Below are 24277 nucleotides of genomic sequence, written 5' to 3' on the forward strand. Positions count from 1 at the left end.
CACATACACACTTTTTGTCTAACACGCTAACACAGTTCTGTGTACTGTTATGTTCTTATGTTGAACATGAATTAATTTACTTTGTAATTAATTATGGGACATATTTCTTCTTTCATAGCAATTTTCCTTCATACTTTCTTGCCGGGAAATAGGTCTTAAATTCTATTCAAAGTGGTCTTAAAAAGGTCTTAAAAAGTCTTAAATTTGAGTTGGCGAAACCTGCAGGAACCCTGTTGTTTGCCAAGTGTTTAAATTAAGGGACTGTGTAACAAAATGCCACAAGTCACCTCACTGTTTATCAAATATTAAGACATAATTATTACCCAACAGTCATTGTTTGATGTTAAACTCAGGAAGTATAGCAATTGCAATACAAAGACAAAACTATACAAATCTCATCTGACTTTACCTGACTATCTAATATACTATAGCTTCCTGGAATCCTGGAAAAGAAGTGTAAACTCAAACAACAGTTGGTTTATTTATGTGATGCCACTGCAAACGTTCACACTTGGTAAACGTGTTTGCACTTTGTCATGTATTTGAAGATTGAGCACAGACTGTATAATTGACATGCCAGTTGCCATGACCTATATAAAACTGAATGAATGTTATTGCTATGCAGCCTGTATGGAGCTCATGTTGGATGTTGGCAAGTCCTTAAATAATGCTCTGTAGCCTGCGACTCCCGCTGACAGCTCATCTTGGACTGATTTATGTAAATAAAAAAAGAACAGAGCTAAAATCTCCTATTTGAATAGTAGCTTCAGTAACTTGCAGTCATTACAGTTATGTTACACAGTAACTTTCAGTCTTATTTCACTGAGTAGCACATCCTACCTGTCCGTGAAAAGATGGAGGAAGAAGCTGATCAATAAATATTTCACGAGTTTCATTACTGCATATTTATAGTGTGTCTGCTACTCAGTAAATCTGTCTGAGTCTGTGCTGTGAAACAATCTTTAACCCAAAAGCCACAAAGTTGAGCCGTGCAGCGCAGGCGAGGCCGTCTCATCTAATTCAACCATCCTGCCAAATGAAGCCCACAGAGCCGTTACTGCCAGCCAAATGACAACAAGGGCAGAATCTTGTTTGCTCATCCACTGCTGTGTGAAGTTTGTCTTTGAAAGCATCAGGAAACGACGGAAAAATACTCACTGCAGTGATGGAAATTAACTTGTAAATTCCAATGAATTTGAGATTATATTTGTGATCTTGCTTTATACAGTCAGTTAGTTTTCTCCTCAGTAGGGATACAAGTGTAGATTGAGAACTTTGTAAGCATTGAAAAGGTGAGAAAACAGTATTTAACGGGAAAAATAAACCAAAAACTCCCACTCTATATTAATAATAACAAGGTTGTCTGAATTTAAGTATTTGTACTAAATAAAAGAACATTTTAAAATGAAACAATATGGGGCAGATATTACTCAGTTAATAGTGAAGGTCATTCAATAAATGAAACTTTGGTAGTTTGATACCAAGTTCCTAGTGCGAATGGTCCTTTAGCTATAGGGGAAAGAAAAGTGAGTTGTTAAATCGATGTAATGTAAATTAAAAGTACATTTTAAATGCACAGCGACAAAGCAATCACTATCTTCGTGTGTGTTTGTTAAACTAATCGATAGAAAAACTAATTCAAATAGACTTCATAACACTTTCTCCTATTAGCCAAGACTTTCATCATTATACTTTAGTTTGAGTTTGCATTAAAATCGAATTGGCTATATTTATGTTATCTACAAATAAAAGTCCAAATGTCCTATAAAAGTAATTTCCTTACTAAATGGCAGTACACACAAAACATGTTATCATAATGTTATTTGATGTTTAAAAGGAATGAACACATTTTACTTGAAAGCAACCCTATGTATTTGTGCAAATGATGACTGCTGTCTCCCTTACAGAACAAGCAGTGTCAGCGCACCACAAAGCCTTTTACCCTGCAGACCTATTGAACACAGAACAAGTTATATACATAGCTGGATGTTGTAAATGTACTTATTTACTTTATCAGTGTTTGCTAATAAGCAAGCAACTTGCTAGCTTTCCAGCATTGGCACAGCCTCAGTAAAGAGTGAGAAGTGGAAGAATCAATGTTGTGTGATTATATCTTCCTTTGGTTCTTCACGGTGAGGGTGGGTGGTTGGATAAAAGAGCAATTTAGATTAGATTGATGATTAGATTATTTGTCTTTGTCACATATAATTATTTTCAAATCCTGGCTCTTACCAAGAATCAGTGTTGATTTTCATGAACACAATATCTTTCAAAAACGTAACCACAAAAGTTGGCAGTTGAAAAAACACTCAAATGGTCAGGCACCTGTTTTGGAAAACTCTGATAAATTGTTGTTCTGACGATTGGGCTGCGAGATCTGAAAACACGTTTTTTAAACATTGACAGTGAAAAACATCCCTTTTTCCTAGGTCAATGTACCCAAATAAAAATATAGCATAAAGCTTGTTTCTGAATACATCAGTTTGTTTGGATAATAGAAGTGTTTTATTTCTAAAAGATCACATTTTTTAATCCAAGAGCTGATCCTGCATTATCAAACTTTTCTATTGGCTATGTTTAGGCACTTGGTTGAAGTTAGGCACAGGAGACTGGAAGCTGCAGGTGAACAGGATGTGAAGTCTGTAGGTTGTAAATAAAATGGCATGGGCTGTTTGAATATTAAAAAAATGAACACAATGAAAGGCCAGACTTTGTCTGGATCAAGGCCAAAATCGAAAAATAGCCGCTTGATATATTTAATGAACATTTTGAATTGCAGGCTTGAGCAGAGGACCTTCACAAAAATATACAGTATACATACACAATTGCCTTTTGTGTTTGAACTCAAAAAAGATAATGAAAATGAAGGACCTTTGGGGCAATTTCTACAGAAGCCAGAGCCATAATTGAAGGCACTTAATCATGGTCTGACTCACATAACGCAACAAATTAAAAGCTGCAGCAGGGTTTCTTTGTTCATTTCTGACTCGGATTGCTCTCAGTGGAAAGAGCAAACCTGGACTCCAGAGTGGAGGCAATTTCCTGCTCAAGTTTCTATTGTCTTTTGACTTTCTGAAGTTGGAAGAAAAAGTTTTTTTATTAATACCTTAAGCTTTTGATTCAGACAAACAAACAAACACAATGGGCTCAGAAGATAAAGCTATCCCTGCCTTTTAGAGAGGGAAGTGAGTGACAGCGAGGGTTGGATCAAAATGAACTTCTATTATCCGCAATGTTTTAAAATTGATAATAACTTTTCTAAAATAGATCCACAATGTGAGTGTGTCTGTACAATAGGGTATGTTATTCCTGAAAAATGTTTTTTTTACCATTTGCAGAACACTCTAATGGTTTTTTAAATACATTTAGGGACTATGGCACTTGATAAGTAAGTCATTTCTTATTTATCCTTTGTCTCTTCATAATATAAGCCTGTGTTTTATTTTTAATCTGTTTGTATTTCAATAAAAATAGGAAAGCACGTATTGTTTTGACATGCAACAGATGCAAGAGTGATGTTTGTTGTTAATATCCATTAAAAGTGGATTTGTTTTTCTGAATCTATTACTTCACCATAAAGCCAATTAGCTGTTTCATAGTCTTGAATTATTTCCACTGAACTCTGGAACACTTCAACAACGTATTTTTGTTTTAGTTTTCTGACTTCTATTTATTCAAAATCAACGTTGAGGAGGAACTCGGAGCTCAGGATCACAGTGGGTAATTAATATTCTGCCAATAACTTTAAATAGTTGATGTTAGAATATAGTGTATGGTGACAAAAAAATAAGCCTTACACATAGGCCCTTGCAAGATAGTGTGTCAAGTATTTTCTGAATTATTGTGAGCTAGTTAGAGACTATTTACTTAAAGGCATGGCAACGGACATTGTGCCATGGAGATATCTTTCTGTACATAGCAGTTGTACAGTTGACTACTCTTTCATTAAAGTAAGAAAAAAGTTCTATCATTTAACATGCATGTTGGAAATGTTAATTTGAGCAAAATGAGAGAATAACTACCTAGGTCCATGTGTATGCAAGGTATGTTTGTCTGTGCACTCAAAAAGTGGCCACAATCCAAGATGAGAAGATTTTATTTGTCTCTCTAGGTTTTGTAGCGTGACATGTGCTGAAAGGAAGGAAAATGGCTGGGAAATAACCACCCAGACCTAACCAGAAGCCTTCAAGTTGCATCGTGATGATTATGTTTCCAAAACAATCTCAGGCTGCAGTGGTCCAATGTTTGACCTCCAACATCCTTCAGGGCTTTAAAGACACACTAATCTCACACTGACTTCCTCGTAGTCAGAACCTTTCCATGCGACCTAATTTGGGCGACATCATTGCTCGCCACTCTCCCTCCTGATGTTTTCTGTCTGTGCGTTAAATATCTGTCTAATATCCAAGGAGCCATGAGAGGACGTGACCCCAATACCTTCACCCGGTCCCCAGCAGCCCAGCCTGCCACTGTGATGCTGCTTCACCCATTATTTCCCATTAGTGCTTGACAGCAGGCTGTTTGTAGCTGCGAGACCCTACAGAGAATCAGGTCAGCCACAGTGCCTCTGCCCTATTGTTGGCACATGTGCTGCTCGACCTCGATGGACTCTTCGTGGGTCCACATTTTTGGCGGAGGTTATCTAAAAATAAGGACAAACAAGCTTGAAACCTACATTGGTCGTAAATAGGTTGCTCACTGAAAGCAAACACTTTGATTTAAGCTATTTCTATGTTAAACCAAAACATACCTGAGAATGTACACTTTATTTATTGAGCACTTTTCAAAATGTACTTTTGGGAATGCTTTTTATCAGGGAAGTTGAGCTTTTGCGAAGGTGAAGACTTAGATTCTAAAGATGGACCAATCTTCTGCAACGATAGTAAAGCAATTTATCTGTTGCTGTTACAGAGAAAAGAAAACTTTGGAGTGTTTGTTTGTCCTTCAGTCTACAAGACAATCCAGCTCTAAGCTAAGAAAGGGAACATTGTGTTTGGGAACATGCCAAGAAATCACTAAAGTGAACGCACACTCATACGCACACAGCGCCAGAACAGCCAAACTAATCACTATTGCAGGATCTACACCGTGTCCTCTTGTCTATGAACAGTAATGACAAGCACTATTCTCATTGTGTCATTAATTTATCATCTGCTGTCCTTGGCTCTTCTCGTTCCTTCAGGGTGATTGAAAATAAAATGTAATCAACCACAGTTTTTTATGACCTAGGTTTATGAGCAATTTAAATTTAAATTCAAAATGTACTGCATGCACATGTTGTATTCATTTATCTACAAGACACATCCAGTCTCTGGAAGCCCCTGTCTTGCATTTAAACACACTCAAGTTGCAAATTAACAAACAAGTTGCTATAGATATGTCCTTCAAGCTACTTAATCTATTTTATATTCTTCTTTATATTTACTCTAACACACACACACATCCATATGCACCTTCAGTCCTTTTTAGAATGGTACATTGGTTAACTTTGATGACAGAGACCACTAGAAATATCCTATCCCTAAAATCTTTCTCCCCCTTCTATTTGAATGTTTGCTTTGGCTCGGCATGATGAATGATCGCTCTGACCAATCAATTCTATTTAGATAAGCTTCCCTCCAGAGAGGACAGGAAAGGGAAGAAGGATGGATTTGTTGAGGTATTCAACACAGGCCCAAGGTTATTGTTATTGTGGCTGCTCTCCAACCTGATGTTCAGGTAGGACAGACTGATAGCTGTTTTCTAAGAGATTAACCTCTCAGAAAGTACTGCGAGTACAGCAGCTGTGTACAGGATGAGCTAAATAAAACATCAGTATATCATGTTCTAATAAGAGGGGTAATTAAATAATATGCTAATTGGTAGTGTGTTATTGCAGATAAATGACACCTAAAGAAAAGTTATGTAAGTGTTGATTTCTTCCAGTGCAATAGCCCAAAAATGCCATACATGTACATACAGTGTTGGAGCAAGCAGTTGCTTCAGGGAAATATTTAGGGAAATAAATGTGTATCTTCAAGTTTGTGTGTATATAAATAAATAATGATGCTCTGGTATACATTGGACTGTGTATATTACAAATATTACACTGGCATTTTCTAGCTTTATCCCTTTTATGACATCTGTCAAACTAAGATGTACAACAGTTTAAGATTGTCTAACTACTTTCGATGATTCAGCCAAACAGGTCCCATAACTCTGGTCATTAAATCACTCTTCTGTTGTCTCTTTAACAAAGATATCGCACATTATGTGTAAAATGACCTTTCAGGAGCTTTTTGGGTGGTGAATGAGCCAATATTATTATAGCTGATGATTGTGAAAGTGAACTTTTACCCAACATCCCCCCCCAGTGGGTTATTTGCAGTGTTACCTGAACGGGCAGAAATAACCACCAGACTAACATTTGGATGTTTTTTATTGCATTTATTTAATGATTATTACTTATAGGAAACTGTTGCTTTGGATCCCTGCAAATGACCTTTTCAGCACCCATTTTACACATCTTTAAATGATTACACCTTCACATCAACAACAGCACATAAACAATTACAAGACTCGGCAAAAGAATATCACAACCAATAAACAGTATGACAAAACACAAATCGTCCAAACTCTTGTCCCATCCACGTAACTGATATACATGTTTTACTCCCGAGATACAGGAACACATCTGTGGAGCTGTGTCTATGGCTAAAACATTGTTGTTTGTTATAAAACTTATCAACCACTTCTACAAGCACAATGTCATCTTTTTAAATGACTATTTTGTCTTTAACTTCCAAAGCATAAACAAGCTCATTATAAACATCTTCATAGTCTAATTTTACTGAAACAAATCTCAGTTTCTTGAGCCTTTGACCCCATGTAGAGGTGCCGCTGTTATTGAGGACACATTTGTATGAGGAGACACCTTACCCAGTATATGGACAAACTGTGTTCTTATCATTACACATGGAAACTACTTAAGAACATGTACAAAATGAGCAATGCAGAGGAAACGCTGCACCACCATCATCAAGAAAAAGAGTCCCTGACTTATACAGGCATGCATTTATCAAAATATGATAGATTACACCTGCATAGTAATGTTTCAAACATTTTCCATTTCATTAGACATTGAAGCCGTGTAATCACTTGTACATTCCAGTTCCTCTGCTGCCTTTGAAACATCCACGTCAAAGGGACTTGTTGTTATTGAGGCATCATTTCTAAGTCTTCCACTTCTTACAGTGAGTGTCAGATGATTGACAGGAAGCAGTGACATGAAAACAATCAACACAATGAAATGACAATATTTTATTACAACTTTTTGTCCTGAAACATAAAGAATGAAGCTATATATTGTCAAATTCTGAGCTATGTTGATGGAGTTTACAAGAATTAGTTCTGAAACAGCTTTTTGGTTTCTGAACATTTGACCTGTTGAAAATCACTGGTAAAGCGTGTAGTATTAATAATGTGGCAAATGACTCTAGTCAAATGTCATCCCTGCATGGAAATACTTTCATGCAGAAGGGAGGATGAACATGACTCAGCAGATATTTGGTTCGCCACAGTTGTAGTCATATTGTATAAAATCCTTTGTAGTGAGGATGCCCATCTCACAGAAAACAAAGTGGAAAACAGACAGAAAAAATGCTAGAGCTGTTCTTTCAACAAGCAAAACCAGACTCACTAAATCTTAATGATAACAAACCTCAATTTTCAACCCAATTTGCTCATGTTTCTTCTTTTTCAAATGTATTCTAAACCCTTGCATTTGGACAGCTAACACTTCTGAAGATGTGTTTTATTTCTGACCGATCTAAGAGCTATGCCTATATGTTGCTCTCATAGGACACACTTGTTCGTGAGCCAGGCAAACGTAGGCCCATCTCAGCATCCTCATCAGAAACTGTGTGGATCGAAACTTTGACATCCAAGTCACCTTCAGTGTGGCGTCCACTTGACAGTAGTGCCTGGCAAACCTCCTCCTCCTCATGGCCTAGATCTGGTCTGATCACAGACAACGATGTCTCACCCTGAGCCCCTTTGTTCCCCGTGTCCACGACCTCCTCTGAGAACGTGCGGCAGTTGAGGATGAGCGGCGGCAAAGGAACGCTTCGAGCCAGATCCTCCATGTGCCGAGCGAACTCCATGGTCTTGTACTGTGTGACCTTGGCGAGCTCCAGCGTCTTGGCGGACGTGATGATGGGAATGTGCTTGGCGACCTCCAACGCCTTCTGCAGCTTCTCTGCGCCCTCGGTGCGGAAGAACTCGTTGATGGCTCTCTCGGTCTTCCTGAGGTGGCTGCTGACCATGCAAAGACGTGCTATGTTGAGGGGCACGGTGATGGCGAAGGCCACCAGGCAGACGATGACGAAGTACAGGCCCAGGCCACTGCTGTTGTGGGCAACACGAATAGTTACGGTGTAGTTTTTAGTCTCGCCTGTCCAACTGGTGGTGACGCAGGTGAAGCGGCCACGATCATTGAAGGAGACCAGAGTGATGTTCAGAGCTCCATTCTCCTGAATCTGCCATTTTTCACCTGAAGGCGGAACACAAAAGACAAGGTTTTTTTTTTTAACTCTAAAACCGTGATTTGGAAAGAAATGTGAACTGAATTTAACAGCTCATCCCCTTCACTGTAGTAACACAGCATCAAACATTTACATAGGTCAACAAACCCCATAAGGACTCATTTCTCAATATCATTTAAATAAGTACACCGGATTAAGAAAAAAGTGGTTCACGATACGATAATACATTATTGTCAGAGCAAGCTTGACATTGTTCTTGATTTAACATAACATTACAATGACAGAGCACAATATGTTCGAGAATCTTTAACATACATTTGACCGTGAATTGACTGCATTCAATTTAAGGATTGGCTGGTGCAAAGAAAGAGTGATTGAGTCTAACTTCATTAAATTGTGGGACCCTGTATCACCAATTTGATTTTGATCTGCATACTGGTCTGATTATAGATTTCAGAACATCAATGCTTCTCCAGTGTAGTGTTAAGTAAGTATGTTGTTGACATAGTAGGGTTTTTGACAAATCTCTGTTGAAAAAACAGTTTCAGAACAATGCACATGCACATTAAGGATGAGGCAGGCAGTAATGACAGATTTCAGGTCTTGATAAAAAACACAAGAAGATGGAGTGTATTTTTTTCTTTTTTTAAATATAAAAAACAACTATGGGTCTAAAGAACTCAATGTTCTTCATGAACCCTTTCTCAGCACAGCATTTCCTCCCCTCTCCTCAGTCCTTACCCAGCAGAGGTCCATTAGAGTTGAACCACTTGGTGTCATTGTAGCCTCCGGTCACATTACACTCTATCAGCGCGGTGGTTCCCTCATTCACCACAATGTCCCCGCTGGAGAGGATGACTAGACGCATGAGGGGCACCGGCACCACCACCGGCACCGCCACCGGCACCGCCTCCGCTTCTGACCCATTCTGAGCTCCGTCTGCTGCCCAGCCACCAAAGAGCAGGACTGTGAGAAGCAGGTGAGACAGGTGGCGTCTCTGAGGTGGCAACATGTCGGAAAGAGTTAGAGCTTCAGCTCACATTTAGATGAGAAGAACCTGCAAAACAGGAAGACTCTACGGTTATGTTTCACGCAGCAACGCAGGGTTTTAAACACTTACTTTTTTGTGTCTTCATAAGAGTCATGTCCATATTAGAACAATCTTTATAGAATCCATCATTGACATTTCATCTTTCTACAGTTCAGTATGTTAACATATGGACATATGGATTTTCACAACATCTTCTTTCATGTAGGCCTATTCCCTTTTTAGTGACAAATGTAAACCAAATATTAACATCTAGACGTTCAAGGCCAAAACTTTATGATATAAAAAGACAGACATTTTTTTCTTCTTCAATAATTACCACTCATTTGTTGCCTTTGCTTTTTCCATCACCATTTTTAACTACAATCATATTTAGATATCTAATTAGATTTAATTTTCTTTATTTTAAACTAAAAATAATTTGATTAAGATGATGTCTAGGGAGCACAGTCGTGTATAGGGTGATAACATAGGAGACGTATCACTATATCATAACTCAGCGTAGTATTGCCGTACATAGGCCTACGGTACATGTATGCTTTGGTGTTATGTGAGAGGAATAGTAGGGTAAACAATCAGTTTATAATACAGTTATCAAGTAACAACAACAGTATGTCAAGCTCAGCTGGAATACTATGTGTGTATTTAGTGCATTTAACTGAAGGAAAAACCTTAAACAGAATCACCAAATTCTCAAGAACCTAAACTGACAACATTCACAATGTTTCCCACCTGCTGCTCGGACAGCGACCAAACCAACTAATCCTCGAACGATATAGACATCCAAAAAAATAACTGGAATATATTCCTTTTAGTTTTAAAGTATGTTACTCAGTTTTAACACGCAATTGTTAGAACAAAGCAGACACGAGCTGCCTGTCCGGTCCGTCTACTTCCTGCTTCAAGTAAGAGGGAGTGGGTGTGGCTAAATTGTTGGCAATTCTCCCAAGATGCAGCAGGAGAAGGTGGGTGATAGGATTTTTCTTATTATACATCCATGATTGTACCTGCTAATGGAAAGATGACATGCGGAAGTACAGCTTGTGTTATGATAACTACTAATAATTAATAATGATAACATGTTCATATAATACTGTAATCCATTTGTATTTGCCATCAAGTTAAACGTTTTGAGGATAGTGCACATTGTTAGCATTTTTTCGAGAATAAATGAATATACAACTAATACACATTAATGCCTTGTGCCTTGAGCATTTTTTCCTTACTGTAATTTTGTTGTGAAAAAATACCGTTCCGGAAGTACTGTTTTGATTTGACTGTATTTTAGTAGTTTCTTGCATCAAACTAATTTATGCAATGACCGGCATTACGGTTTGACTTTCTTCAAAATAAAATGTTACACCTCCAACGCTTGGAAAATAAAATAATATGTTGAAGGAAAGAGGCATTTGAGTAAATATCTCATTCTATGAAATAAAATAAAAAGAGGACATCTTTGACATATTTTGATATGAAGATGTCTTTCAATCTGTTTCGTTGGATGGAATCGCTTTACAAGAATACTTACACGGACCCTTTGACCTCTGTTTTTAACCACCAACTTTTGTTTTGAAAAGTCAGCCGGAAGCTATTCTTCTCATTGTGTCTAACTGTCAGTTACTGGTCAGTAAAAACAAAATGTGACGTGGCTAATCCTTGTGGACAAAAAGAACGAGAAACCCTGAAGCAATAACTGTTTACGGGAAAACTAAAAGGCGTTAAAGGTGCAGAAAGACAGGTGCAAACTGAAATATAAGAGGCAGACCTATCGTGCTGTTGATTTGGGGAAGGAAACGGTGAGCAGGCTGGGGTTAACTGCTAGCATCAAAACACTGACAGCAACAAGGTGAGTTAGTAGCTAAAGTGAATCAATGTGTGTTGTATATCAGTGTGTGTAGCTAAAGTGTATCAGCGTGTTGTTTTTCCACTAAAGTATGTGTTTATAGTTATACAAACAGCGTTATATGTTTTAAACGTGCGCTTCTTCTAGTCATTCTGTCAAATAGACATTAAATGGACTGTACTTATATACATTACTTAACATAACATATTAGCATCTCAATGTAAAGCATTAATAGCAATTTAACTAATACAACCATATTGCTAATTGTCCAAGGAATATGTCACTGAATGTAAGCTTCATATTATACACATTATAACATCGATTCTTATTCCTGATGTGTATTAGCATGCAAAGAGATACTGTACTTACCACTTAATGTGGACACCTTTTGTTGTAGTTTGACTGAAATAAATCCCAGAATGAACTTTAAACTGACACTCTGCAGCTGCACAGATAACTGACTGCTTAGTTGACTGCTGTTCCCTGGGTGTTGAGGAAATGCATTCTGGGAAATGTATGTTATCACTGATTGAAGGAAAGTGTTTTCACAAAAACAGTGAATTACCCTTTCTGTAAAGTAACAACTGGAATTAAGTGGCTTGATATAACAATTGAGACTGATTGGATATTTCCTTAAACATAAAATATTATGTTATAATTGTTATATTTTCACTTTAAAGGCATGTACTAAGACATTGAGATGTCAGACAGCGAAGCTCCAGCCGCTCCAGAGATGCCTACAGAGGATGGCTCTCCTGCAGAAACCCCTGACATATCCTCACCGACCACTCCTGACAACTCCACTGACGTTGCCCCGACGAGGAAAGCCAGGAGGAGACCAGAAATCCAACCAGTAGCTGAAGTCGAGGAGAAGCCGAAAGTAGAGGAGCAGCCCGCAGAGGCACCGGTGAGATAATTATTGTTTATACTAGAAATACATGCTAATTGTATGAGAGCATATGCCATTAAAAAGACAAACATTTGGTAACATTTTCTGAGCCTGACGATTATGGTGAGGCTAGGCCACGTAAAAATAAAATGATGTCTGGGACAGATACTGTTGGGTACTTAAGTATTCTAAAAGGAGAGGCTGATTTAAAACCATCTCAAGTCATCTCCTGGCTCTACACTGAGTATTATAAATGTGTTTTAAACAAGATGCTGTAGTGTTCTTTTACTAAAGCAAAATCTAAGACACCAAAGATCACTTTCGCACTGAAGTAATTGATTTCTTACTCATTTGCAACTTTTCTCTCTGTCTTTTCTTTTCCACCTCCTCCTTTTCTTTTGCCCTTTCTTTCCCGTCTTCCTCTCTCTCAGACACCCAGTCAGTCCACGGTGTCTCAGGGTGGCTGGGGATACTGGGGCAGCTGGGGGAAAACCATCTTATCTACAGCAACAGCTACTGTGGCCACTGTGGGTGAGTATAGACCACCATATACACAATGCTCATGGTGGTCTTTTCAGTTATCTACTCTGAGAACTACAGCCAGTAGTCTAATTATCACATGTTTAGGGTTTAAACTCACCACATTTCTGTTTTTAACCATTACATCTCTTCTGTCCATCCAGGCCAAGGCCTCACTCAGGTGATAGAGAAGGCTGAGACATCGCTGGGAATCCCCAGTCCCACCGAACTCTCAGCGCGAGTAGAGGAAGAGCAGAAGGAGCAAGGTGGGGCTTTACTGTATGACAACACATCCCACCTTTTCTCCATATTGTCTTAGCCTTGTATAATGTTTTTTTTTTTGCTCTTCCTGAAGCTGAATCCATCAGTGAGACGGACAGAGTGCCGGGCGATGGCTCTGCGGCGGTGGAAAGTGCGTTTGGGATGCTGTCTTCGCTCACTAGCGTCGTCCAGAGCACAGTAAGCAGGAATATCCACTGTTCTTGGACTCAGGAAGGAGAAGTTTATATTTTTGAATCTGAAATATCCAGTTTCATATGGTAGAGTTGAAATAGTAGTAACAGTTGTATACAGTACAAATAGAAGTAGGAATGGGGAAGGTAACAGTGTTTATGTGTCTTTATTTAATACCTAGTGTAACCATTGGAACACATGCATGCACATTATCTTGCATCAGAACATGGTTTGTCCCAAAACATACATTTTTTGTGGACTTTTGATATTGGACTCACAATACTCAACCATGGCATTCTTGTTTTACTTTTATGTATGCACCACGACACCAAGTCAAATTCCTCGTACGTGTAAACCTACCTGGTAATAAACCTGCTTCTGATTCTTCTGATAAGAATTGACCATCAGTGAAAATGATCTTATATGGTGAATGGATGCTCACAACATACAGCTTTCGGGAAATGATGATTTTTCTTTCATTTGTATTTCCTTCTCCTCTCAGGGGAAAACGATGATAACTGGCGGTCTGGATGCTCTGGAGTTCATCGGGAAGAAGACGATGGATGTGATAGCAGAAGGCGATCCTGGCTTCAAGAAGACCAAAGGGCTGATGAATAGGAACTCCACTCTGTCTCAGGTGGGCATACTGGGGTCAAACATGTACATTAGGAGGACAAACACCTATAAAGACAGATAATATATCATGACATACCTCTTCATATCAGTTTATAATCAAAAGTGAGCTGAACCAAAATGTATCTAGCAAGAAGAAACTTGATTTAACTGCTGGTTTGAAGAGAAAAGCACATTTTCATCCCATTTGTTAAAGCACTGTAACAATAGGGTAAAACTACTGTAAGACAAATATTCCAATGGATATAAATCCAATAAGAAGACACATGATGTAAATAAAAACAAGCTTAAAGTGGACCTATCATGCTATATTTGAATAATATATTGTAGGGCCATACCTATATAAAACATGTCTGTGAAGTTTTTTTTTTCAAAATACCAAACAGATCATGCATTTTAGCCAAGCCTCATTTCGCTCTATTTGCTCTATTCCAGCCCTGTCTTCAATCACAAGGGCTGATTCTGTAGCAAATGAGCTGCAGCTGACCACGCCCCCCGGCAAAGGAGGGGGGCGAGGCACGAGCACCATGTTACCATGCTGTTACCATGCTGTTACCATGCTGTTACCATGCTGTTACCATGCTGTTACCATGCTGTTGCCATGCCACGGCAACCCTACATTCCCCTGATAGGTGGAGAGTTGCCCATATAGGCGGAGCTCCTTGTTTCTGACTTCAGTCTGTGTCAGATCCGTTGCAGCCCCGTTTTTAGAGATTTTGGTATGGAGGAAAAGAGTGAGGGTTGTGTTTTCTGACACTTGGTGAGTTCCCTGACACACCGGGGACAGATATTCATGTATAAAAGACGTACAAAAGTGCATTTTGTATGATAGGTCCCCTTTAACTTAGGTATCTTTACAAAATAATCAGAATTCCAGAAATCAGTTTTATCAGCATTAATGTTAACCAAAGTGAAATAAAGTTGCTGACTAACTCTAGTTGAACTCCTGATTGTCTAACGGGTAACATTTGTCCACTCTCTCTCAACTTCTCATCTCTCTCTGCATCGTAGGTGTTGAGGGAGGCGAAGGAGCGTGAGGAGCAGCAGACGGCAGAAACAGAGTCTTCAGATTCCGAGAAGAAGATGGTCGCTCACTACGGGATGCTGTTTGACGAATTTCAGGGTCTGTCACACCTCGAGGCACTGGAGATTCTGTCTCGAGAGAGCGAGTCTAAGGTACAATGAAACCTGCTGTGGCTGAAATTAATTTCTCCTGATAGTACCCTCAAATGTGACTTTGTTTTTGTATTTTTTTATGTGTGTGTCCTGTAGGTGAAGTCAGTGCTGACCACTCTCTCAGGAGATAAGCGGGTTCAGCTCAGAGAGGATCTGGAGCTCATCAAGGAGTCTTTCTCCCTGGTAGAGTTTGATGATGAGGAGGTGGACGAGAAGAAAGGTCAAATCCCTGTGAAATGCTAGCACTGCGACATTAATACAGCCCCAAACATACCAGAATGTATGACACACTTGTATTGATTAATTGTACATTTCTGATTCCAGATGAAGACGGCTCAGAGTTTGAGAGGGAGTTAACAGAGTCCTTGGAGGGTCTCAGTGTCACTGCCACAGCAGAGAAACTCAGCAAGGTACCAACCCACACTTTTCTGTGTTTTAGATTGTTCAGTTTGAGTTGAGAACATTATTTGTGAGGCTGATATCTTAGTCTTTTTGATGCAGCCCTACAAAAAAAACAGGCATATGTATCAGTATAGAAAATAATCATACATTACAGGTTCAAAAGTTATGTAGAGTTGAGGCAGTACAAGTTGTACAGGTGTTATTTTAGATTCTATTAGATTTTGCAGTTCCTGTTTTTATTGTGGTAAACAATAAAGCAATCTGGGTTGGGGAAGTTACTCACATGGTCTCTTGCCTCCAACAGGCCTGTAGGAGCACCTGCAGCCAGATCACCAACATGACCAAACCAGAGCAGGAAGAAGAGGGGAGCGAGGAGGGTGTGAAGAAAACACTTTCTGTGGAGGTATGCTCATATCATCAATATTTAATATTAAAAAGAAGGGAACCATTTGAAGTCGCTATCAGATGAACTTGCTTTTTTAACAGTCGGATGGTGGATGCAGTAAATGTAGGGCAATTTTACTTAATGGTTTGATTGATCAATTATCTCATTGCACCACCCTTTACTCACATGCTAAGATGCTCCTAGCAGATGTTGCTATTGGACCTTTGATTTGTGTGGGTGTCAGAGTAAAGGCAGGACATTTGGAAGTGGAAGTGAAACAGTTTTAATGTAAACCCCTTATGTGCTGCTGGATGTGTTTGTAGAAAGCTGAATATTTCCATCTACACAGTTTCTCTTCTCATGTTGATTCTTGTCCATTTCGTGTGTGTGATTGTATGTGTGTTGTATTTGTAAGGAGGTCCACGCTGCAGCCATCAGGAGTCTGGCAGAGTTGACGGCTCGCTCCATCGAGCTGTTCCACAAACTGGCTGAGATGATCCTGTTCTCCAACAGCAGCACAGAGGCCAGCGCCCTGTCACAGTGAGATGCCTTTCTGTTTGGGGACCCTGCAGGACTGTAGAAAGTCACATCTGGACTGTTATTAAACATCTGTATTTCTATGTTTCCTTCCTCAGGTTAACTGTTGTCTTGTGTAAAGAAATCTCACTGCTTTCCAAGAAGTTCACCTCCTGCTTAACAACGGCTGGGGTGAGTGTGATGTTTCTAACTTTTCTCTCATTTTTACACTGCTGCTGTTAATTCATCAGAAACCAACCGAATTTGATCTTTCTTTTTTACAGTCGAACGAAAAGGGAGATGTCCTCAACCCGCTGATAACAGGAGTCTTTTTAGAGGTTTGTGGCTCTCTCTTCACATACAGTGAAATTAAGTCACAATATTTCATTTTCAAACAGTCCAGAGAACAGTCCAGAGGAAGTAAATCTGTGATCATCTGGATATCAAAAAATAAAAACCTATATGAGCCATTGATGATACTGCATCAGCAAAAGATAAAACTTCCTTTTACATGATTATTTAGGGAAATATTGAGTTGTAAAAACTCAATTTCTTAAGATTAGTAAAGAGTGGAAAATACATGGTGCATGTGATCTCAGATCATTGTTAGACATGTTGTTCTCCTTGAAGGACAAAATCAATGATTCTAAAGCCGAAAGTAACAGGATAGGAAGATTGATTGTCTGTATTCGTGCCAAAGGGCTTTTACAGGCACTGTCAAGACCATTTCGGAATGATTTTGAATTGGTGTTGACATGTTTGAATCATCCCTCCTCTCAGGCATCCAACAGTGCGTCTTACATCCAGGATGCTTTCCAGCTGCTGAGGCCCATAGTGGAGATCTCCCACATCCAGAGGAGCGCTGAGTCCACAGATGCAGTGAGACGCTGACGTCCTGTCTCTCCCCGCCCCCCCCCCCGCTGCCCTGACAGCACAGAACTGACACATGGTTTTCAGGACAGAATCAACAGCACATCTGGGAGGAAAAGTGTGTTTTTGTTAAACAGTGTTAACTTTGCAGGCATTTTGCTAATCCCAGTAGATGTACTCGCTGAAGTAAAGTGTTGAGAAGGTCTTGGTCTACCAGCTAAGAGAAACCTTACCCTATTATTCTTTCTTTTATTCCAACATGTACACTCTTTCTTACTGACAGCACTTGTCGATTTAAAGCAGAAGTGGAGGACTTTTACATATAAATCAATGACAGTTATATTTAAGCCATTTCCAACACAGTTCACAAAATGCTGAACACATCTATACCCGCCAGGAACCGCTCTTAAGAAAGATACATACAGCATAAAAACAAAAGTGGTTATTTGTTTATAAAAATGTGTCTCATAATAATTTGTAAGATAGATTGATAATGTATTTTCTCTTTACTGCACAATAGCTGGACCTTTGTATGCATATTTCTCTAACACTGTTCCCTTGCAGAAGTTTGGGGGAGGGTGAGTGTCTTTGGACGCAAGTATTGAACAACATGGAACACTCTGGGTTCTAGCTGACTCAGGAAGCCTTGGATTACTTTTTTAAACATACAACACACATGTATTGTCATTTTATTGTTTGACAACCTTTTTTTCGTTTTATTATAGAGCAATATCAACTTTTAAGTATTTCCATTGCCCTGCAAATACAGTAGGCATCCTTACATATTTAGGTGACTCTCCATGTTCAAATATCTTCCGGCTGGTTTTTTTCTCTTTTGCCACCGCTAAAATTGAAGACTAAAGACTTAACACTAATAACATTTGTATTGATGTGAGACTTGTAACTTAAACTAAAATAACTTACAGCAAAGACATGCAAGTTTCAAGTTTGAGCTGCTGGAATCCAAACACAAAAAATGACAGACAGGACCTTTTTGGACTCAGCTTGTATTTTTAACAACTAGGCCCCATTTTTAGCTTTCTCTCAATTTCTGATGAACCTGAGAACACTCACAGCTCTGTTTTATCTTTATTTCAAATTTCAGTGCTCCAACTTTGTTGTCATGAATTTCATTATGCATGAAACGTAAGCTTACCTCCAGGTGTTTCAGCTTCTACCTGCAATAAGAATTGAGGTTGTCTTTAAGCCAATAACTTCCAGTTGTATGATATTACACTACAGCTATGTTATGTGGGCAAGTAAAGGGATATTTTTTCAAAAAACATACTGTAATGTATCAGATATTTTTGATGGTTTGCAAATAAATGTGCTTTCCTAGAGGCCACGTTTGTGTTTTTTTTTTTTATATGAGTGTGAAATAACATGTCATTAGTTTTAGTGTTTATTAAATGACATTTTTAATTAATCTGGAAGTTATAATAGGTTGAAATCCTGTGTTTTTATCTTTTTTCGGTAAGATGTAATCATAGACTGTATATATAACAACTATAACTATATATATATAACTATAACAACTGTGTAATGCATGTTTCCACTTGTTGGTCTTCTATATTATACTATTATCAAGCATAGATAAACATTACATTTATCCATTTTGTTTTTTTGTTTTCTCACATATCTTATTTAGACAGCTAGTTTCCAAATAGTATTAAGGACATTGTGTGGGTGATAGAAGAAGTATTCAGCTACTTAAAATAAAACACTATGCAAAGATACTGTATTGAAAGGAAAAGTGATGGAAAGATTATTGAAGTAACACACTTTTTTACAAAAAAGTGTTTCAAGTTAAAGTATTTAATGTAATGAAAACAACCCTTGAAATGATAACAATGCATCATGTAGCCTACTCATATGTTTTGTATGCTGGATGTTAATTTTAAAAGTAAGGTAATTACTAGTATGACAATAAAGTACTCTTCAATTACAGTAGCAATAAGCAATTCAGTACGTTTAGAGTTGTTTTGTAAGACAAAAACTGTTGAGTTTTTCAGATATTGTAGAGCTAACAAATCCATCTTTCCTCAACTGTTTTTGATTGGAAGCAGGATTCAAAATATGGAAAAAAGGTGTTTTAACTTATTTACCCGTTTAGCCTGTAGATATCTCAAATCACGTCGTTACATGACAGTGCAGTAGGTGGCGGTATGCACATTTACCCTCTAATTGCCACCCGCCAACAAACACAAAGAAGAAGAGGTAGGGGACGGAGAAAACGAAGAAGAAGAACAACAGAGGCGCTTTTAGCTAGCTTGGCGGGTAACGTCGAGGAAATTCTGAGGTAAACCTATTTTTTATATGTATATACTTTCAACAGCAATACATTTGCATGTCTCAAGTGTTCAGAGCTGTGTGACATTGCAAAAAGTGGACAAGCAGAGCCGTTTTATTTATGTTTTGTTCCGGTGTTTCCCAATAACGCGAGGATTAGCTTGTGAACATTAGCCACTCATGCTAGCGCCGCAACATCGTTAGTTCGTATGAATGTTATTTTAAATGATGACTAAACACCCTTAACCCTTTCCAAATACTACTACTATATACTATATGGTTCTTTTTGTTAGGTATATATGATGTGTTAGCTCGATGTTGTAAACAACTGTTAGCTAACTTGTATGAGGCTAATTCATCTTCTTGTCATGGTAACGCATAGATAGATAGATAGATACTTTATTGATCCCACGTTTGGAAGTTATTTTAATACAGCATCAGTGTGTTAAGGCATTAAAATATTTAAAAGGTTGAATAAAGTATAAACATAATAAAATAAAAACAATAAACAGCAAATATCAACTTATCTACAGTCATCACTTGGGATGTTAATGGTTGTATTGCACATGTGTTGCAACATTTCACACTTTGGATTGATGACTAATTCGCTAATTTATATATAGATATTTCAAACTATAATAAAGATTGCTTTTTCAGTTTATTATCAACATTTTAGAATACTTAGCATATGTTGACCTTGTTTACTGTGTGTGTGTGTGTGTGTTTGTGTGTGTGTGTGTGTGTGTGTGTGGGGGGGGTGTTGATATGTGCTTTAAACATTAGTGTGTGCATTTTGCTTATTGAAACAGCAGTCGTTCTATCCTCATCCTTGCTTAAATAATGCTGTCTTAACTCCAGTGTTGCAGTTAGATTTATACTTATTAACCAACTCATTTTTGTTGTATCCTCTCCCAGAGTCGTCCCTCTTCATCTCACCGCCTCCCCTTCGCCCCCTTCACACGTGCTGCAGGATTGTTGGGCTTTTAGCTCTCATCCAAACCTGCCAACATGCCAGCCGCAATAACCGATGCCAGTCAGATGATCTGTGAAGTCTGGGCGAGTAATGTGGAGGACGAAATGAGGAAAATCCGGCAAGTTATTCAAAGCTACAGTTTCATTGCCATGGTAAGAGATTACGTTGCTGCAAATGATTGCTTTATTTCTAAGTAAAGCTTTGAATTGTATATGTTGTTTTCTTAAATAATGCATTGGAGACAAAAACATTACATTAAAAAACTGCAGTGATTGAGTGACGATTTGCCATCACGTTACGTTGAGCATTAACAGTGCAGGAATAATAATTAAAAGGTGGAGTTTTCACCTCTGTCTTTATGTTTCATCAGGACACAGAATTCCCTGGTGTGGTTGTCCGGCCAATCGGTGAGTTTCGAAGCACAGTAGACTACCAGTACCAGCTGCTCCGGTGTAATGTCGACCTCCTGAAGATCATCCAGCTCGGCCTCAGTTTCATGAACGAGGCGGGAAAATATCCTCCTGGCACGTCGACGTGGCAGTTCAACTTCAAATTCAACCTCACGTAAGTGGACCGTCCTTTCGCACCGTCTAATCAAATCCATCCTGACCTAAAAGACGTATCGGCTGATGGTTGAACGTGATGGTAGCATTCCTTTAATGTCACTATGTTTTTGCTTTTTTTTTGCTCATCACAGAGAAGACATGTACTCGCAGGACTCCATAGACCTACTCCAGAACTCCGGCCTCCAGTTTAAAAAGCATGAAGAAGAGGGAATCGACACACTCTACTTTGCTGAGCTCCTCATGACATCCGGCCTGGTGCTGTGTGAAAACACAAAGTGGCTCTCCTTCCACAGGTCAGCCGTCTGTTCTAATTCAGCTTTTGCATTGTTAGTCCCATTTTACCGGGCGTTGATCCTACAGTTTCTTGAATGTTATATTATTTATTTAAAATAATTCATTAAAAAAATCACTTCATATCATTTTGGTTACATCTCTAAATGTTACTAGAGCCTTAAAGACTATATAATATGTTAGAATGAATTGGTGGGAACAGTGGATCTTGCACACCTTTCGATCAAGGCCATGTCCATCCTAAACCCAACACCTCTGTTCTGTTTCTCTTAGCGGCTACGACTTCGGCTACCTGGTGAAGCTCCTAACAGACGCACGGCTCCCTGAGGAAGAACACGACTTCTTCCAGATCCTCAACCTGTTCTTCCCCGCCATCTACGACGTCAAGTACTTGATGAAGAGCTGCAAGAACTTGAAGGTATTCAAGAGTCCTTTATTGTGGAGTCCTAACTCCACTTAAGAACAAGAAAGGGCTTATGATCATTGTAGCGAAGATGGCAATTGAAACACAATGAAATGAGACTGATGCGCTACTAATTCATAAAGAATATCCACAGATATACAAGACAGTCATTTTGTCCAAACCTCATCAGAGGTGTTGATTGGGCAAATGATCCTTCTTACAATATAAGAAATCAAATTATGTCAAAACAAGCCTTGAGCTATCTGACATGTGTTATTGCAGGGAGGGCTGCAGGAAGTAGCGGAGCAGCTGGAGCTAAAGAGGATCGGGCGGCAGCATCAGGCCGGATCTGACTCGCTTCTCACCGGCATGGCTTTCTTCAGGATGAAAGAGGTACGGTTAAACACATGTCTTGATGTTTTAAAATGCTTTAGAGTCTTGCTGAGCTGCAGTTCAAGCCGCCTTCACATTTCTTATCCCTGATGAATTACAATATTTCTAGAAAGATGCACTCTGATTTTCTTTTTTTACAATAATTATAGTCATGTGTCCGAAACACGATTGGGATCATCACGTGAAAAACCTGACTTTATTTTAAGACCTAAAATCTGCTTTTGTGGCCCTAAGGTTACCATGCCTTGCTAGAGCTTCACTCACCTACTGTTATACTTCCCAATTGAACTTCCTGTTTTAAAAGGAAATGCAGTACACCAAGGAAATCCTTTTTCACCCTGATAAGTTTGCATACCTGAATACAGCATGTTAGAGTGGAAGATGGGCTTTCATATCTACAGCAGAATGTAATGGAAATCTGTTTTTTCTGTCTCAGCTTTTCTTTGAGGACAATATCGATGATGCAAAGTATTGTGGGAGATTATACGGCCTGGGCTCGGGCTCCACCCAGCCGCAGAACGGCATCTCCGGCTCGGGTCAGGAGGAGACCAACAACAAGCACTGACTGACCTTCAAGTGGAACACGCACTTGTTTTAAAAACCCAACCAGCAGATTCCCCCCCTGATCTCCCTCAACACGTGATCCCTGAACGAGACTAAACAAATATTTCTTTACATTTTCCTCCCGAGTGACTGTAAAATGGACACGGACTCGCAGTGACATTGGATCCTTCACTGGCTCAGACGTTTCTTTTTAGTCGCTTTTACTGAGTATATGGCCACATATTCAGAACCATTTTTTAAACCTGTTTTTGTTTCCTCCCTCCCCCCCCCCCTTTAACAGCATGGGACCAGCTCCTCCATCGTACTGTGATTTCAGACCAAACCTTGCCAAAAACAGTCAGTTTGTTCAATTCAGAATATCCTTCTCATCAGCGGGACTCGTCTCTTGTTGCAGGGATTTCATTTTTTTAAGTTAATGTTGGAAGGGCCTGTAAATTAAAATGTATAATTTTGATGAAAATAAAAATGTTTTAGCTCTTTTCCACTTTCAGAAACTTTTAACAGTGGGCGTCGAAGTGTATAACTGTGCTTGGTTATGCATGTGTCTCAATGGGCAAACTACTGTGGTTCTGTACATTCACCCACCATGACAAACTGTCCACCACCAGGTTTACAGATGTTGTGGTTGCTGTTGTTTTTACATTCTACATTGTTTTAAACAGTTGTATATTAAATTGTTTTGTATTTTGAATGTAAACGTTAAGTATTCAATCTTTTTTACCGGCCACACACACTGACAGCTTGTTTGACATTTGTTTCAATGGCTTTTCTGCAGGTCACCCTTGAAAAAGAGATCTTTTGATCTCAAGGGGCTTCCACCTGGTTAAATAAAGGCTACAAACAAAGGAGACTTAATGCCAGATTTACCCAAGCATGTCTGCAATCTCGCATTTAAAATAAAAAACGAGGGCTGCAGCAATTGGACTAATCAGTCAGAAAGAACATGTATAAACTTTCTGAGCACAAATACCAATTTATCAAGCATAAAAATGCCAAATAGTTTCCATCTTTTTACATATTTGTTTTGTCAGTAAAATTTCATGCCATAAATTGTAAAGCCACACTACCTTCACTGCCCAAAGACATAACATGTATTGAAACACTAGAGAGGGGTCTGCAACCTTTTGGACCAAAAGAGCCATTTCGCCCCCTTATCCACCAATTACTTTTGTCTGGAGCCGCAAAACATATTTGACAGCTTATACAGTTGTATATATTGTTATAACTACCGTTTTTTTGCATTTATTATTTATTACATTATAGAAAACTGTTTCTCTAATCTTATAAGGAGAATACAAAAAAATACACATGCCTACTTTAAAATGAATTAAACAGCACTCGGGGAGTCCTCTGCACATTTGAATACAATTAAAATGGGCCCACTTTGAAATAAATAAAAGATATAGCTGCACCCTAAAAAGAGTTAACAGAGTGAATTGACTGACTGACGATCGTCAGCTGTTTTTCTCCTCGATACGTAAAGGCTGCAGCACCTTTGACAGCTTCTCTCCACATATCATATCTGGTCGAATGTACTTATCG

General features: G+C 38.8%; 3 protein-coding genes across 4 annotated transcripts; 2 read left to right on the forward strand and 1 right to left on the reverse strand.

Annotated features, from left to right (window-relative positions):
• Positions 1-6400: 6400 nt before the first annotated feature.
• LOC104957265 (microfibril associated protein 3) lies at positions 6401-11860 on the reverse strand. Of its 2 annotated transcripts, none has more exons than XM_010784880.1 (3): positions 11783-11860; positions 9264-9579; positions 6401-8530 (listed from the first exon to the last, which is right to left on the reverse strand). In XM_010784880.1, exons 2-3 carry the CDS (start codon positions 9532-9534, stop codon positions 7821-7823), a joined length of 981 nt encoding a protein of 326 aa, XP_010783182.1. In that variant the 5' UTR covers positions 9535-9579; positions 11783-11860; the 3' UTR covers positions 6401-7820. The 2 variants fall into 2 exon arrangements, with proteins under 2 accessions (XP_010783182.1, XP_010783181.1); XM_010784879.1 differs by lacking the exon at positions 11783-11860 and adding an exon at positions 10303-10474.
• fam114a2 (family with sequence similarity 114 member A2) lies at positions 11196-17299 on the forward strand. The gene is made up of 14 exons (XM_010784878.1): positions 11196-11416; positions 12094-12320; positions 12734-12833; positions 12986-13087; positions 13177-13280; positions 13777-13911; positions 14919-15083; positions 15180-15303; positions 15408-15493; positions 15790-15888; positions 16286-16410; positions 16506-16578; positions 16671-16724; positions 17167-17299. Exons 2-14 carry the CDS (start codon positions 12114-12116, stop codon positions 17275-17277), a joined length of 1485 nt encoding a protein of 494 aa, XP_010783180.1. The 5' UTR covers positions 11196-11416; positions 12094-12113; the 3' UTR covers positions 17278-17299.
• Positions 17300-19456: 2157 nt separating this feature from the next.
• cnot8 (CCR4-NOT transcription complex, subunit 8) lies at positions 19457-23426 on the forward strand. The gene is made up of 7 exons (XM_010784881.1): positions 19457-19555; positions 20461-20670; positions 20889-21082; positions 21216-21377; positions 21649-21793; positions 22061-22171; positions 22608-23426. The coding sequence occupies exons 2-7, from the start codon at positions 20554-20556 to the stop codon at positions 22734-22736; spliced, it is 858 nt and encodes a 285-aa protein (XP_010783183.1). The 5' UTR covers positions 19457-19555; positions 20461-20553; the 3' UTR covers positions 22737-23426.
• The last annotated feature ends 851 nt before the right edge of the window (positions 23427-24277 follow it).

Source organism: Notothenia coriiceps, unplaced genomic scaffold (genome assembly GCF_000735185.1).
Source record: "Notothenia coriiceps isolate Sejong01 unplaced genomic scaffold, NC01 NC01_scaffold00026613, whole genome shotgun sequence".
NCBI lineage: Eukaryota > Metazoa > Chordata > Actinopteri > Perciformes > Nototheniidae > Notothenia > Notothenia coriiceps.

Bases quoted from the DNA above. Each gene is read 5' to 3' on its own strand.
- LOC104957265 (XM_010784880.1), bottom strand. From the start codon at position 9,534: ATGTTGCCACCTCAGAGACGCCACCTGTCTCACCTGCTTCTCACAGTC. The intron at 8,531-9,263 runs GTAAGGACTGAG...TTCCGCCTTCAG, and splicing joins CTCTAATGGACCTCTGCTGG to GTGAAAAATGGCAGATTCAG.
- cnot8 (XM_010784881.1), top strand. From the start codon at position 20,554: ATGCCAGCCGCAATAACCGATGCCAGTCAGATGATCTGTGAAGTCTGG. The intron at 21,083-21,215 runs GTAAGTGGACCG...TGCTCATCACAG, and splicing joins AACTTCAAATTCAACCTCAC to AGAAGACATGTACTCGCAGG. The intron at 21,378-21,648 runs GTCAGCCGTCTG...TGTTTCTCTTAG, and splicing joins AAGTGGCTCTCCTTCCACAG to CGGCTACGACTTCGGCTACC.
- fam114a2 (XM_010784878.1), top strand. From the start codon at position 12,114: ATGTCAGACAGCGAAGCTCCAGCCGCTCCAGAGATGCCTACAGAGGAT. The intron at 15,084-15,179 runs GTACAATGAAAC...TGTGTCCTGTAG, and splicing joins CTCGAGAGAGCGAGTCTAAG to GTGAAGTCAGTGCTGACCAC. The intron at 15,304-15,407 runs GTCAAATCCCTG...TTCTGATTCCAG, and splicing joins GGAGGTGGACGAGAAGAAAG to ATGAAGACGGCTCAGAGTTT.